Genomic DNA, 14,880 nt, shown 5'->3' with positions numbered 1-14,880 from the left:
CTCGAAATTACAAAATCGCAGTTAATCTGACGGGCACAGAATCAAGCTTGAATTCAGAAGTTCAATTAAATGCAAGTGTGGAAGCGCCATGTCTTAAAAGAGAATTTATTAGCCTCCAGAGGTGTCCTATATGTAACCCACAATGCCCCTTTCACTGCTCCGCTCTGGCCGCTACTCTCCAGTAACAGGAAGAGCTTGAATTTCCAAGCGGTAGCAGTGAGCCTTTAGTTGTGGGCTCATGCTAGTTTATAACAGCCTGAGAAATGGCTTCTCTTTCTATCTATGCTGTTAGCAGGATGACTGCATCTACCCATTCAAATAGTCCCTATACTGTCTGTACACTTGCTATTGTTTTCTGCTCTGCTTGGCGCCAGCTCCTGCCCCTCCATACCATGTGTGACTTGACTTTGTGGGGAGCAATGTGTGAAGTGAGGATGGTCAAAATCGAACTTATAAATTCCAAAATCAAAAAAATCGATATAAATAAATTTGAATTTACCACGTAGTGTAGACGCAGCCAAAGAAACAGATCTTCAGGTTGAGTAAATGGGAGTAGTGCTATTGAAATGACAAATATGAAGGTCCTTGCAATATCCTAGTCAAATTCTGAAAGCATAAAGGAACTCTGATCTTGAAAACTCCTGGAAGACCTCTACAAGGCTCTGGCACCCTGCCTTTGTCAGGGGGGTAAAACTTTAGCCCACATCTGTGAATTCTTTGACATGAGAGTAAGGAAAGTACACATTTGGTGTTGCAGAAAGGCAGCATGCAATAAAGAGGATGTAACTAGTCATTGTATAAAGGGCAGAGAATAACATTTATACCAAACAAAAGGGATCTCACTAACTAAAGTTCCCCCAAAAGTCTAATGTGGTCATTTCAGAGACTTCCAACATACTATTGGATAATTCAACACATCTTATATCCTTCAGTGAAGACTGGTGTAGTACCCATAGAGATAGCTGGGATCAAAATGAGGATTCATGGGCAGAGCTATGCAGGTAGTCTTACAGTGGAAACAGGTATACATCGGTCTTTAAGCCAGGCTATTACTGCCATTTGCATTAGTTCCATGAGAACCAAGTGAAAGAGTGCAAAATTTCTAATAACAAACGCAGAAGGAAATGTAAAAAACCAAGAACTTAGAGGAATATAAGCAAAGTTCCCAACAGGCGGAAAAACATGTGTTTGTTTAAATCAGGCTGCCTAAAGTGCAGAGATAAGTCGAGTAATTTAAAATGAAATCCTAATGACAATATTCAAATTCAGCAGTATAATATTTTTAAAGATGCATGACAGCAAAACAAGGTGAACAAATGAATAGATGGACAAGGGAACATCTGTGGCAGGTTAGCATAAAACATTCACAATATCTTTTATATCAGAAAGCAGTAACAAAGAGCAATAAGATGAAGCATTGTCTTACAATAGTAGGAAGTTCAGGTAGATTACACACTCATAGCTTGAGATGAATCTTCACATACCAGTTATATATGCCAACCAGAGCTAAAGATTTAGTCCGTCACAAAAGGATGTAAACAGAATCATGTTCCATTAAAAAAGTTAACATTTTCAGTCATGTATCTCATCACAATCCCCTCCTCCCCGCTCCTCTCCTCTCCAAAGTAGATATTAGGTAGAGAAACACAAACATTTCACCACTGAAGAATGTGATTAAGTTGCACTTAGAACAATTTTGCAATACTGTTAAACCATTGCTAGGACTTCTCTCACAGAATCATTTGCGCCAGTACTTTTGAGATCATTCATTATATAACTCTACATTTTCTTCTGTACTGCCTCTATAGCTTATAAAATTAAAACACTTACTAAACAATTGCAAAAGATAAAATGGAGTTTGAAATGGTTCACTGGTGAGAATTAATACTTTTTAAAATTATGCAAAGAGAAATTTTTATCTAAGAATATTTTCATTTGATGTAAATTTTTTATTTGTACAAAGCAGCGGAATGACAAGATTTTAAGTGCTAAATAATTGTCAATGATCAAATTATGTCTTTTCCTGTCAAATTATTGGGGAGATATGCCTTGTGCGCCATGCTACATACATGTACTCCCACTTATATTTAATCACAGACAAGATATGTTGGGTAATGCAAAAATACACAAGTAGATTAGTATTTATATTTTTTTAAAAAATGTGTTTTCTGGAATAACTTCATGAGATCCTTCTTGAAGCTCCAAAAGGGGCACATATCTGAAGTTTATTTAAGTGTGGGCAAAGAGAAAAAACAGGGACGTTTGCAGGCCAAATGCAACTTCAGACAGCAAGATGATTAGTTTAATTACTTCTTTTATGAGATGTCTAGTTAGAGCCATTCTTGTATGTCTGTGTAAACAATAACTCACCATGGATCAAAGGTAGTTTGCCGTTTTGAGTGGCTGGTCACGGTGCTGCCATCTGCTGGCAGTGCACTGACTCTGTTTGACGCACTGTTTTCAAGAAATGTACCCTCTGGACGTGGGGATGGAACTGCAAGAAATACAAATAATCAGAACCCATCAGAATGGCTCGTTGGCTTCCATGAGCTTAAAACAAGTCTCTAGATAGCTAAGGAAGACCTATGTACCTATGTGCTGTGCTTTTAAAGAATGGTTTTTGTAAATTAAAGAAAAATGGCTGAGAGAGCATACGCATGTTATAGACTTGGAAAGCTTTCTGAACACAAAAACAGTTCATTAAGTAAGTCCTTATGTGTTTTATATTGTTAAATGTGATGAAATACCAGAGTGATTAGAATAGTATATAAACCCTGATAAACTCTTATTTTCATTGAGTTTATTCTTTATTTTATCTTAATACAATACTCATGTAAACAAATTGTCTTAGCTTTGCAAAGTATCATAACATGTATGCCTTGTCAATCATTAGAAGTTAGTATTTGAAAAAAACACTTTGCAGATATGCACTGTAGTAATAGAGAGAAACCAGAAAGATTCTATGGCGTTAGTACCACCTTGGTGTATTTTTTCCAGTCACCTTTTCACTTGTTTTTGCATAGCTCAGAATATCTTTCCTAATGTAATGATTTCACTGTATGTTAAAAATTTGGTTGCTTGTGTAAGGAACATTGCAAAATTACCTCTGTAAAAACTGCCAACTCTTCTCGGAACAGGGTCATTATACATATGTCTATTTTCTTTAGTAGATGCACCATCCTCTGGGTGAGGATCATGATACGTTCCACCCTATGCCAAAGAAAAAAATGTTTGTTAAAAGCAAAGGACAACACTCGTAGTGTTCTTTCATGACATGTCATGGTACAAGATCCAGCCAGGTTTCCTTCTGTTTTATGAACTGTTGCTATAATAAAACCCAACACTAACACAACACTAAGCAATCAATATCTATTGGATTTTGCTTATAAAAAGACAAAGCTAGCATTAAAAAAAACATTTGCCCCAAAGGCATAATATTATGGATATGAAAGTGACTCAGACCTCAGACTTCTGACGTGAATGAAATGAAGTTGTAACATCTCTGGAAGAATCTTTAACGGCAGGTCTTGTAAGATTCACATCTGGTGGGATCTGATCATTCTGCCAATAGCAAATTAAAAAAAAAAAAAAAAAAGCAAATAGGAAAAGCATGTGATTTATGCTATGTGCAGTAGTATCTCTTTAGCACTTATGAATATTATGATAGGCCATGCTGTGCTGGGCACTGTACATAAAACAGCAAGCAGCAGTCCCTGCTCTAAAGAGCTTACAATCTAAATAAACATGACAAAAAGTGGAAGAAAGAAAGAATTGTTATTCCTGTTTTATGGACAGAGAAGTGAGATAAGGAGATCCCGATTCAGGAAAGCATTTTAAACATGTGCTTACGCTCAGGACTATTTAGGAAAGTCCTTCTGCATGTACTTTAACTTCTTTGGGACCTAACCACATGACTAAGTAGGTACTTGAAGAGCTTTCTAAGGAGGCGGGAGAGATTTAAGTGAGTTGCCCACAATCACACAAGAAATCTGTGACAGAGTCGGGAACTTAACTCATATTTCTCAGATCCAGTCTGGAGTTGTATTTAACCATAAAGCCACTGACAGACATTTCTGACTAGGGATGGATAGGTCAGTTTCTTACAGTTAGTTTTAAATTCATTGAACACTGTTCTAGGGAGCAACTAAAATATCACTGTGTTCTGGTTAGAAGAGTCCTGGAGACCAGAATAAAATATTAAATTGTCCAAAGCAGGTGAAAAATAACAAAAAATGTGCTCAATCTGTCACACAAAGCTATTTAAAAACAAGTGCAAATTGTAGATCCAGACTAGTACAAACTACACGTTTAAACTGGAGGAAATGTTTAGGGATTTTCAAGGTTTTGGTGTTATTACAAATGTGGAAAGGAAAACAGGCAAACACCAAATTGGTATTTTGGTTGGTTAATTTCAATAGAGCAAGTCTGTCATGCCATCCCACTCTGTACTTTGCTTTTGTTGAGGCTATGTGACAACTTGCCAGGAAAAAGGAGTGAGCAGATAGTATTGCTGCATGTTAATCATTTTCACGTTAATGGCTGTCAGTAAACAGAGGCAGATTAAGGCACAGGCACTAGAGATTCATGCATAAGTTCCCAGGTTCTGGAGTCACGTGATCACACCCACAGTCTCTGGCTGTTATGGTTGTGAAAAAAAATTGAAAATGTGATCCCATGGTGTGACGCCTGCCTGAATCTGCACACAGCCTGAAATAACTGCTCTCAGACAGGTGAACTGATGCATGTATCTCAATGGAGGTATTAACTCTAAAACCTGCCACTGTGTGTGAGGGAAGACAGTGAGGAGCTGCCAGGACAAATTCAGGAGAACACTGTACGTGTATCAGGAAAGAAAAATACAGAGGATTCTGTTCATCCACCCAAATACCCCAGCAGCCAAGCTATAAGTACTGTGGGAAGGAGGGCATCCTGCTCCCAACTGTGCCTCTTTACAGAAGAGGAGGGCAGGAGAGAGAAGAAAGCTCCACAGTGCTGCGCCTGATTCTTCAAGCACACGACAGTCACAATCTTCGGGTGGAGCCAAAGAGACAAACCCCATGTCATGGTGTGCCTATGGCCCTGATGGCCATCACCTGATCTTTTAAACACATGCTTGGGCCCAAAAATTTACCACCAATTATGTTCTAATCTGGAAATACATTCTAAGGATGCTCTGTTGAGTACGGTGACCATCCGTCCCATATTGGCCAGAATAACCCCGTATTTCGGGTGTCAGGAAGGTGTCCTGATTTATTTCTAAAAAAGAGCTAATTGCCCTGTATTTGCTAGCTCCCCGACCTGCGGGAGCTGGAGCCCGACCAGCACAACTTCTGCCAGGTTCCCAATTCCCCACTGCCCGGGGGAGCCAGAGCCCAACAGGTGCGGCTACTGCCTGGCTCCCAGCTGCCTGCTGCTCAGGGGAGCCAGAGCCCAAGCAGTGAGGCTGTCCCCTGGCTCCCGAGCTTTGGGGAGCCACAAGCACACTGGCACCGCTAACTGGGATCCGCTGCCCTGTGGCTTGGGAAAGCCGGAGCCAGATCAGCATGGCTGCTGCCTGGCTCCCGGCTCCCCACTGCTTAGGGGAGCCTGAGCCCAGGTGGTGCAGCTGCCACCTAGCTTATGGCTCCCAAGCTGTGGGTAGCTGGGAGCACACGGGCACTGCTGGCCTGGATCTGGCTCCCTGTGGCCTGGGGAAGCCAGAGCCAGATCAGTGCAGCTGCTGCCTGGCTCCCAACTTCCTGCTGCTCTAGTGAGCTGGGAGCCAGACCAGAAGCTGTTGTCCCATTCCCAGCTCCCCACAGCTTGGGGAAGCCAGGAGCCACTGCTGACCCCACAGCTAGGGAGCAACCCTACGAGCAAGATGGCAGCTCCCACAGGGCAGCCACTGCCTGACTGGGAGGGTGACCATCCATCCCATTTTGCCCTGGACACTAGCATCATCGCCTTGTCCTGTATTTGGCCTGGGGAGGTATAGTCACCCTACCGTTGAGAGACACACCCACCACAAGTGGGTCCTTAGCAATATTTTGGAGGTGAATTTGGGGTCCCTGCTATTGACTCCCTCCTATATTATTAATTTTCTATCGAGATTCATTTTCCCCTTGCCTATATCCTTCTTTGCTGCCATCTAACAAACACCTGGTTTAGCCATCCCAGATAAGTATATCTTGCAATGCTGCATAACCAGAAAGTTACACTAAAATCATGCTTTCAACCACAGCCAAATTCTGTTAGAAGTGTACAAAGTGCTAAAATGCCTGACCAAGCTGCTTCTTGTTTGAAGTACCTGCAATGTTCAGCAGCTAAATTGCAAGTGAGAGAGACAGAAGATGTTATGTATTTTTCCTATTCTTTTCCTCTCTTGTATTCATCTTTTAAAATAAAACACAAATTAAAACCAAAAAATGCCAAACAAATACCCAGTACAGAAGTGGACTTAAACAACCATCTAAAAGCTTCTATCTAAAATGCAATTATTTTCCTCCCACCAAAGGACTTAATGAATCTAAAAGACACCTAAGCAAGGAATTTTCCCTTTAAATGAACCTTGTATGGCTAACAGAAAAAGGGAAGGAAATTACTAAAAGGAAAAGCAAAAAACAGAGAGAAAGTGACAAAGAAAGTGGGGAAGAGAAAAATCTGATAAAATTGATAAAGTATAAAAGAAAAATTTGTGTTCAACTCAGTTTTTGATTAAAAAGCTTTGGGGAGCACTCTTTTAATACAGAGCACTGGCTTTCCTTTACCTAAAATACAATTGACCCCACCACTCCAATCCTACCTTGTGTCCTGAAATTTTGGAAGAAATGTTTTTGAATTCTAACTAGTTTTGTCAACCTCATATAAACAAACAATAGTTAAGCAATAGTTCAAGAGGTTTAATGATTTACAAAGTTTCTGACATTTACTAACCTTGGTCCTTACAGCTGAAGTCTCTGACCCTAATAGTTTACAAATCCACTTTAAGTTTTCCCTGGATACTGTACTCAGCATACTCGGACACTGTACTGTAAACTGAGTGCTTGGGTGGCTGCTCAGCAGAGATTCAGGTGCCACGCAGGTGATTAGCAGAGCACCCACAGCCAGCAGCATATGTTTCTATTAGGGGTGCACATCCTCATACACCTTGGTGAACATAACAAAATTTACTCTGCCCAGGGATGGAAAAAGTTAGAGGGATCCCTGGTACTTAGTATAGGGAGAAGGGCAGGAGAGAGCATAAAACATACTTAACTCTGTCTTTGAATCGGTATCTTCAGACCTATATTCCTAAGTCCATATTTGAGCACATATATATAAAAACTGCCAGATTTTCAAAAGCTAACGAGCCCCATTAAGTTATATTTGCACAGACGGATTAATGAGTGCTCAGCAACTCAGAACAATGAGGCTACTTTTATTGTTTTACATGTTTACTTTTCCTAAATATTGATTTAAAAGCCTTAAGATATTCAAGTTTGAAAATGTTAGTCTTAAGAGATAAAACCACACAAAGTGAATTAGAAACTGCTATGCCAGACATTCCTAACAAAGCCAAAATGAATCAGTGCAATAGAGAGGAAAGGTACAACACTCTTCCTGACTAAAATACACGTTTGTCAACTAGTTGCCAAAAGACAAAAATGATTTGATAATTACACTCAATGTCTCCACACAGTATGAAATGCCATTAAAATTACTATTAAATTAACATTCACTACAGTAAGACTCACTGTAAATGATATATTAAATCACAGAACAAAAATACAAGTGAGCATCAGGAAATACCCTGTCACTAGGTTGCCAACTCCAGTTAAAGCTGTTCTGGGAGATTTTTCATCCCTAACATGATGTAATGTCATTTTCTTAAAATAGCCTATTACAATCTTGTGGATTGCTTATAGTAGTCGCTGGGAGATCAATGCCCATTCCAGAAGACTCCAGGCCAATCGCTGACGGTTGGCAACCCTACCTGCCACTGAATGGTAGAAATCACTAGTTTTCATAGAATCATGGAATACTAGGACTGGGAGGGACCTCGAGAGGCCATTGAGTCCAGCCCCCTGCCCCAATGGCAGGACCAAGTAGTGTCTAACCCATCGCTGACACACATCTATCTAACCCATGGGTGTACAAACGTTTGGCTTGCCTGGGCTGCATTGAGTGAAGAGGAATTGTTTTGGGCCGCATATAAAACATATAATATAGTTAATGTATATAAATCACATAATAACGTTAAAAGTTTACTATCTTGTGGGGCCGCATTACTAGCTGTCCAGGGCCGCATGCGGCCCGCGGGGCATGGGTTGGACACGCCTGATCTAACCTGTTCTTAAAAGCTCCAGTGATGGAGATTCCACAACCTCCCTTGGCAACTTATTCCACTGTTTGACCACCCTGACAGTTAGGAACTTTTTCCTAATGTTCAACCTAAACCCCCTTGCTGCAATTTAAGTCCATTGCCTCTTGTTCTATCCTCAGAGGCCAAGAAGAACAAGTTTTCTCCCCCCTCCTTATGACACCCTTTTAGATACCTGAAAACTGCTATCATGTCGCCCCTCAATCTTCTCTTCCAAACTAAATAAGCCCAATTATTTCAGCCTTTCTTCATAGGTCACATTCTCTAGACCTTTAATCATTCTTGTCGCTCTTTTCTGGACCCTCTCTAATTTCTCCACATCTTTCTTGAACTGTAGTGCCCAGAACTGGACACAGTACTAGAGCTGAGGCCTAACCAGCACAGAGTAGAGCGGAAGAATGCCTTCTTGTGTCTTGTTCACAACACACCTGTTAATGCATCCTAGAATCATGTTTGCTTTTTTTGCAACAGCATCACACTGTTGACTCATATTTAGCTTGTGGTCCACTATAACCCCTAGATCCCTTTCTGCTGTACTCATTCCTAGACAGTCTCTCTCCATTCTGTATGTGTGAAACTAACTGTTCCTTCCCAAGTGGAGCACTATGTATTTGTCCTTATTAAACTTCATCCTGTTTACCTCAGGCCATTTCTCCAATTTATCTAGATCATTTTGAATTATGACCCTATCCTCCAAAGCAGTTGCAACCCCTCCCAGCTTGGTATCATCTGCAAACATAATAAGCGTATTTTCTACGCCAATATCTAAATTGTTGATGAAGATATTGAACAGAACTGGTCCTAACACAGACCCCTGTGGAACCCCATTTATTATACTTTTCCATCAGGATCCAGAACCATTAAGAACTACTCTCTGAGTAGGCTTATTAAGCCAGTTATGCACCCACCTTACAGTAGTCTCATCTAAATTGTATTTGCCTAGTTTTTTGATAAGAATATCATGCGAGATAGTATCAAATGCTTTACTAAAGTCTAGGTATACCACATCTACCGCTTCTCCCCTATCCACAAGGCTTGTTATCTTATCAAAGAAAGCTATCAGCTATCATTATACTGACTGCATGATCATGAATAACTGAACAGCTTAACTGAAATGCAAGATGGAAAATGAGTACACATGGGGAAATAAAAACTAATTTTGCACCATTTTAAATGTTAATTTTCCTTTGCAACAGCTCACAGTTATCATGCCTGGAGACCTCTATGGAACAAAAGTGCTTTTACTACTGCAATCATGCCTGAGGAAACATGATAATATGCAAAAACTTGAAATAATGTGCTTTCTAGAAAGAGGGTCATATTATTTTAAGAATTAGTGCATCAGAAAGCATAGGCTGAAACTCTCTAGGCCGGCCACCTCGGGACTTGACTGGTACCAAAGGAGGGAATTTGCCATGCCATGGGAGGTCACTATTGTCTAGCAGAACTACCACCACTTCCACTGCTTACTAGGCTCTTTGAAGACATTTAGGGGTAAATTACAGCTAAGTAACAGCACAGAACACTGAGAGCCAGGACTAGTTTATGGGACCACAGGAAACTTGGCCACAACCATGAGAAGTAGACATCTGGCTAAAGAAACAAATGCCAGATTATAGATGTTACTGGTTGAGAAAATGCCGGATCGAGAGATTCAACCTGCATTAACTCTCAGAAAGATTCAGTGCGCCAAGAAACAGAGAAATGTTCAATGTATAGACAATTGGGAATACCTAATTGATGGTCCCTTGCTTATCAAAGGCTACGTCTACACTAGCCCAAAACTTCGAAATGGCCACGCAAATGGCCATTTCGAAGTTTACTAATGAAGCACTGAAATACATATTCAGCGCCTCATTAGCATGCGGGAGGCCGCGGCACTTTGAAATTGATGCGGCTCGCCGCCGCGCGGCTCGTCCAGACGGGGCTCCTTTTCGAAAGGATGCTGCCTACTTCGAAGTCCCCTTATTCCTATGAGCAGATGGGAATAAGGGGATTTCGAAGTAGATGGGGTCCTTTCGAAAAGGAGCCCCATGTGGATGAGCCACGCAGCAGCGAGCCGTGTCAATTTCGAAGTGCCGTGGCTGCCCGCATGCTAACGAGGCGCTGAATATGTATTTCAGCGCTTCATTAGTAAACTTCGGAATGGCCATTTGCATGGCCATTTCGAAGTTTTGGGCTAGTGTAGACACGGCCAAAGTGTAAAAGATACAGGAAGAGGTAGTAAAGCTGGGAAACATCATGGCATGGAGGGACAAACGTAAGGTGGTTCCAGCCTTGGTCATTATCTTGCTGGGTGGAGTCAGGGAAATCAGTCACTGTTTCTGTTTCACTTTCCATACCTGTAAAGTGGGAATCCTACACCTTACCTACATACCTGCTGGAAAACCGAGTAGAGAGGAGTAATTAGTCAATGTTTGTGAAGTGCTCAGAGCATGTGAAGCACTGAAATTCCGATACTATTATTAGATAATGTATAATGGGGAATCAAGCATAGCCTGGAATAACCAGGCAAATAAATATATCTCAAATAGCTAGATGTGCATGATTACATGGTATGGAATTTAGAAAATAGGTCTAGCCCAGATACCAATTAAATCTGGCCCCTTAGTTGATAGAGTTCAGCAGATGGCTAAGGATGGCAATGGTTAAACAGGAAGGAAAGGGCAATTTCATTAGGTATTGGAATTGACAAAAATGCATTAAAAACTGTCTAGTTTCAGGCCATCCTTGAATATATTCCTAAACCTTTCTGTTACTTTATAGACTCACATGTAGCTCAGTGGTTTGTGCATTGGCATTGTGAGCTCAATCCTTGAGGAGGCCATTTAGGAGTCTAGGGCAAATGGGTTAAAAAAAAAATCAGACAGGGAAGGTGCTTGGCCCTGCAGAGAAGGTAGGGGACTGGACTCGAGGTCCCTTCTGATTATATGAGATACGTATTTTAAACTCAGAAGGGAACACCATGACAATCCAGTTTGATATTCTGCATAACACAAGCTACTTATTTGTAAGTATAGGATGAACCTCTCTAACCCAGGCCTTTGTGGTTTGGCAACATCTATGGTCCAGCATGACCATGGATGCTCCTGGACCAAAGAGCTCCAACGGCAGAAGGGCCAGCATCCAGGGAACCCTGTTGGGGCTGGGAGTTTGGCTCGGCCAGTAGCAGGAGGACCAGCATCTGGGAGTCCATCAGGGCTGGGACCTCGGCTGAGCTGGTGGCAAAGTAGCTGTGGTATCCTGATGCTCTGCGGACAGCAGGTGGGTTGGCGGTGGCAGGGCTGATGGCAAGAGGGGTGTTCTGGAGGAGGTACTGGCTGCCAGCAGGAGAACCAGCGGGCCAGGGAAAAAGCCCACAGGCTGGCAGCAGAGGGTACAGTGTTGACCTCCTCTGGTCTGGCAAACTCTCTTGTTTGGGACCTGTCAGGTCCTGACAGTACCAGACCAGGGAGGTCCAACCTGTATCTCTCTTTTCACCTTATTACTGCACAACTTTGCTAAAACAATATCCAAGGACAGTATGTTGTTGTTGTTATTGTTGTTGTTTTTGAAGATTTTGGGACAGATTTTGTACCATCTTATAAAGCTATGTGAAATTTCACTGAATTCAATAGGACTGAATAAAGAACCAAGGCAAAACACAGTCTGGCCCATTCTTTGGAGAAGACCTATCATACACAAATTAAGGGTAGATTACAGCCTCCACAAAGAACTACCATATCTGTGAAGTTTACAGCCAAAACAACTTCCATTCATACTAACCAGAAAGGACAGTGTAAAAGAAGAGTGAGGGGAGATGGTTCTGCATAGACTGTGTAATTTGGATTAGCCTTGGCAGGTGGGCTTGACACATATAGGGGGTCTCCACTGAAGACTTAGCATTTATGAACAATTCCTATGCTACAGGCTCTCTCATGACTCAGTAACTTATTACATTAGGTGTACATCTGCACTGCAACTGGGAAATGTGAAAGGCTGCACAGGCCACTTAAGTGTGTACCCAGGGTCTTTGGCAGGAGGGCTAGTTCATGGAGCCATCTGTATTGTTGTGGCTTCACTGCTACTGTTACATGAGCTAGCTAGATCAAAGCTAGCTTGGGTAGGTCTACATTGGCTGCAGTCACACCTCTCAACTGCAGGGCAGACATATCCTCAGTATAGAAAATGTTGCAGTAACTCAGATACCATACAGTCACAACTGAACTATTAGCAAATGTTGATGTTTACCAGTGACCCACTGGCTCAATAAATTCATGCTGCAGGTTAAGTGACAGAAAATCCCAATTCAGAAATGTTTAAGATCAGCAGTTACAGCAGTAAATCATGCAACAAAATGCAAATATAGAAAGTTAGTTAAGAAAATTATCTAGTAAAAATTGTATCATTTAGCATAAACACTGGTTCAGCGACCGTTTACCAAATCACATTATTTTACACAACTTTACTATTCTTACATTTTCACTATTTTGCCAGAAGGGACTGTTGTGGCCCAATTTATTAAAAGTGCCCTCTTAATCTGAATGGTGGATATTCAACACCTCCAAAAATCCAACCCCCCTTCTTTAGGAGTAATAAATACATAAATTAATCGTACAAAACTAGAGTTCACTTTTGACCATCTTAGCCTACGTACATGCAAGACACACAGAGGGGGAAAGAGAAACCTTCAACGGGCAACTTTTCAAACTAACCCTATTAGCATCTTCTGTACAGTCTTCTCGTGAAGAGCCAACAGATCGTGTGAGTGACCTGTGCTGCACCTGTGGAGATAACAGTTGCAGGCTGTTTGCTCTGGCTGCCATCCCTTGCCCTACGCTTAAGCCACCCTCTGAGCCCTTAGACCTCACTCTGTCTCGGCTCACATACATGGAATGTCTGTGAGGGCGCTGCTGTGAGGAAAAGGGACTTGTGTAACCTAGACCATATGAAAATGATTCATGTGGGGCAGATAAAGAATGTGAATGGCTGCCATCCATGTGATCTGGCAATTTCAACTCCTCCATGGTTTTGGAATGTCTCGTTGGTGGTCTTCGGGAATCGAGGGTGCTATCACTTCGGTTATTCCTCCCTGAAGGACTGAGTAAAGTTCTACTGTCACTGTGCCGGGGAGGTGTAGGACTGGTGGGAGAGTTCAAGTCCAAGCAGCTTGATGGAAAATACCTACTGCTGTTTGGTTCTGCAATTTGGGCTCTGGCTTCAGAAAGGTTACCCACAGATTTCGAGTCTGTCAGAACCCCATGACTCTTTGACTTTGTCCGATAGGAGGGACTCTTTGAAGACTGGGGAATGGTATCAATATAACTGTGGCGACCATGTTTCTCACTTGGCTGCAGAGTTCCAGTTTTGCTTTGAGAAGTTTCCATAAACGAGTGCCGGTTCTGTTGAGATCTGGTGTTTGACTTCAGGTATTTTGTACCTGGACCATCAGAAGATTTTGGGTCCAAATTAAAATCAAATTCTGTTTTTGTCTTTGACTCCTTTGGACTGAGAAGATGTGGTATGTTGTTATTTGCCAGATCCTTGTTGCCAGATCCAGGTGGGTTGCTTGTTTTTTTCGTGTGCATTGGACTGTGTGCAGTTGCAGGAAGGTTTCCATTTAGAAAGCTTTCAGTTGTTGGAAGACCCTCTTCTCTTTGCAGTCCAGCCCCTAGAGTCTGCATATCCTTGCTATTTGATCTGTGATGTGACTGTACAGCAGAGCTTTTGCTGGCTTGATTTCTACATTAAAAAGCACATGAAGGTAGATTAACATGGCTGCATACACATTAATATATTATTAATTCTCAACTTCAACTAAATACACTAATTTCAAAATAGATTACTCCTTCAAACTTGAGAAACATTTAAACTCTAGTGACTTAAATACTGCAAATTAAGCACCAGGAATTCCTCAACAAATTAGCAATTGTTAGCTGGCAAAAAATAACCACATCTTATGTCCTAATAGCCAAATTTTTAATTTCCAGTTCACACAAGCAGTTAACAACAACAGATTTTAAAACTCATCTGATACATTCCAATAACAGCCTTGAATCCTTTCAATATTTACATCAATATATGTAAATGGGGGGCAGCGGAGAGAAATTGCACATGTGATTAGCTATGCTCTGGTGAAACAGTTGTTAAATACAGCTTACATGTCAGAGCCAACAGATACTGCAGTGAACCAGGTGAAGTATCACATCAATACTACCAAACAATGGATGGGATGAAAAGGTTTTATGCAAATAATTTTAAATGGTTATTTCTATCCTTTTTATGCTTATGATTTTAATGGCAATGTTTTCATTATCTAGTTATGTATTTTGCATAGAGTTGTAATAATTACTTCAGCAACCTTAAACTAACTTTTTTTTTAATTTAATAAACAGAACGACTCTTGAAAGTTTTAATCAGGGTGACATGGGAAATTTTATGTAGTGGGCACAATGTCTCTTAAGGGGCTAAATCTAATCCTCCCACATCATGTCTCCACAGATGTACACCAGGAGCAGAACAGGAGGAGAGGAGATCTCCTAGGCACCTATAAGAACAGTTGT

At 41.3% G+C, this 14,880-nt stretch overlaps 1 protein-coding gene across 1 annotated transcript in view; it reads right to left on the bottom strand.

Annotated features, from left to right (window-relative positions):
• Window positions 1-14,880, bottom strand: part of CDKL5 (cyclin dependent kinase like 5) — a 238,763-nt gene that overhangs the window by 17,639 nt on the left and 206,244 nt on the right. The window contains exons 12-15 of the mRNA XM_074993895.1: window positions 13,033-14,059; window positions 3,463-3,561; window positions 3,105-3,210; window positions 2,371-2,494 (exon numbers count right to left, since the gene is read on the bottom strand). Coding sequence (XP_074849996.1) covers window positions 2,371-2,494; window positions 3,105-3,210; window positions 3,463-3,561; window positions 13,033-14,059 — 1,356 coding nt within the window. The remainder of the gene's footprint in view (window positions 1-2,370; window positions 2,495-3,104; window positions 3,211-3,462; window positions 3,562-13,032; window positions 14,060-14,880) is intronic.

Source organism: Carettochelys insculpta, chromosome 1 (assembly GCF_033958435.1).
Source record: "Carettochelys insculpta isolate YL-2023 chromosome 1, ASM3395843v1, whole genome shotgun sequence".
In the NCBI taxonomy this organism is placed as follows: Eukaryota; Metazoa; Chordata; order Testudines; family Carettochelyidae; genus Carettochelys; species Carettochelys insculpta.
The sequence above is the reverse complement of the archived record's forward strand: the minus strand, read 5'-3'. Positions and strand labels throughout refer to the sequence as shown.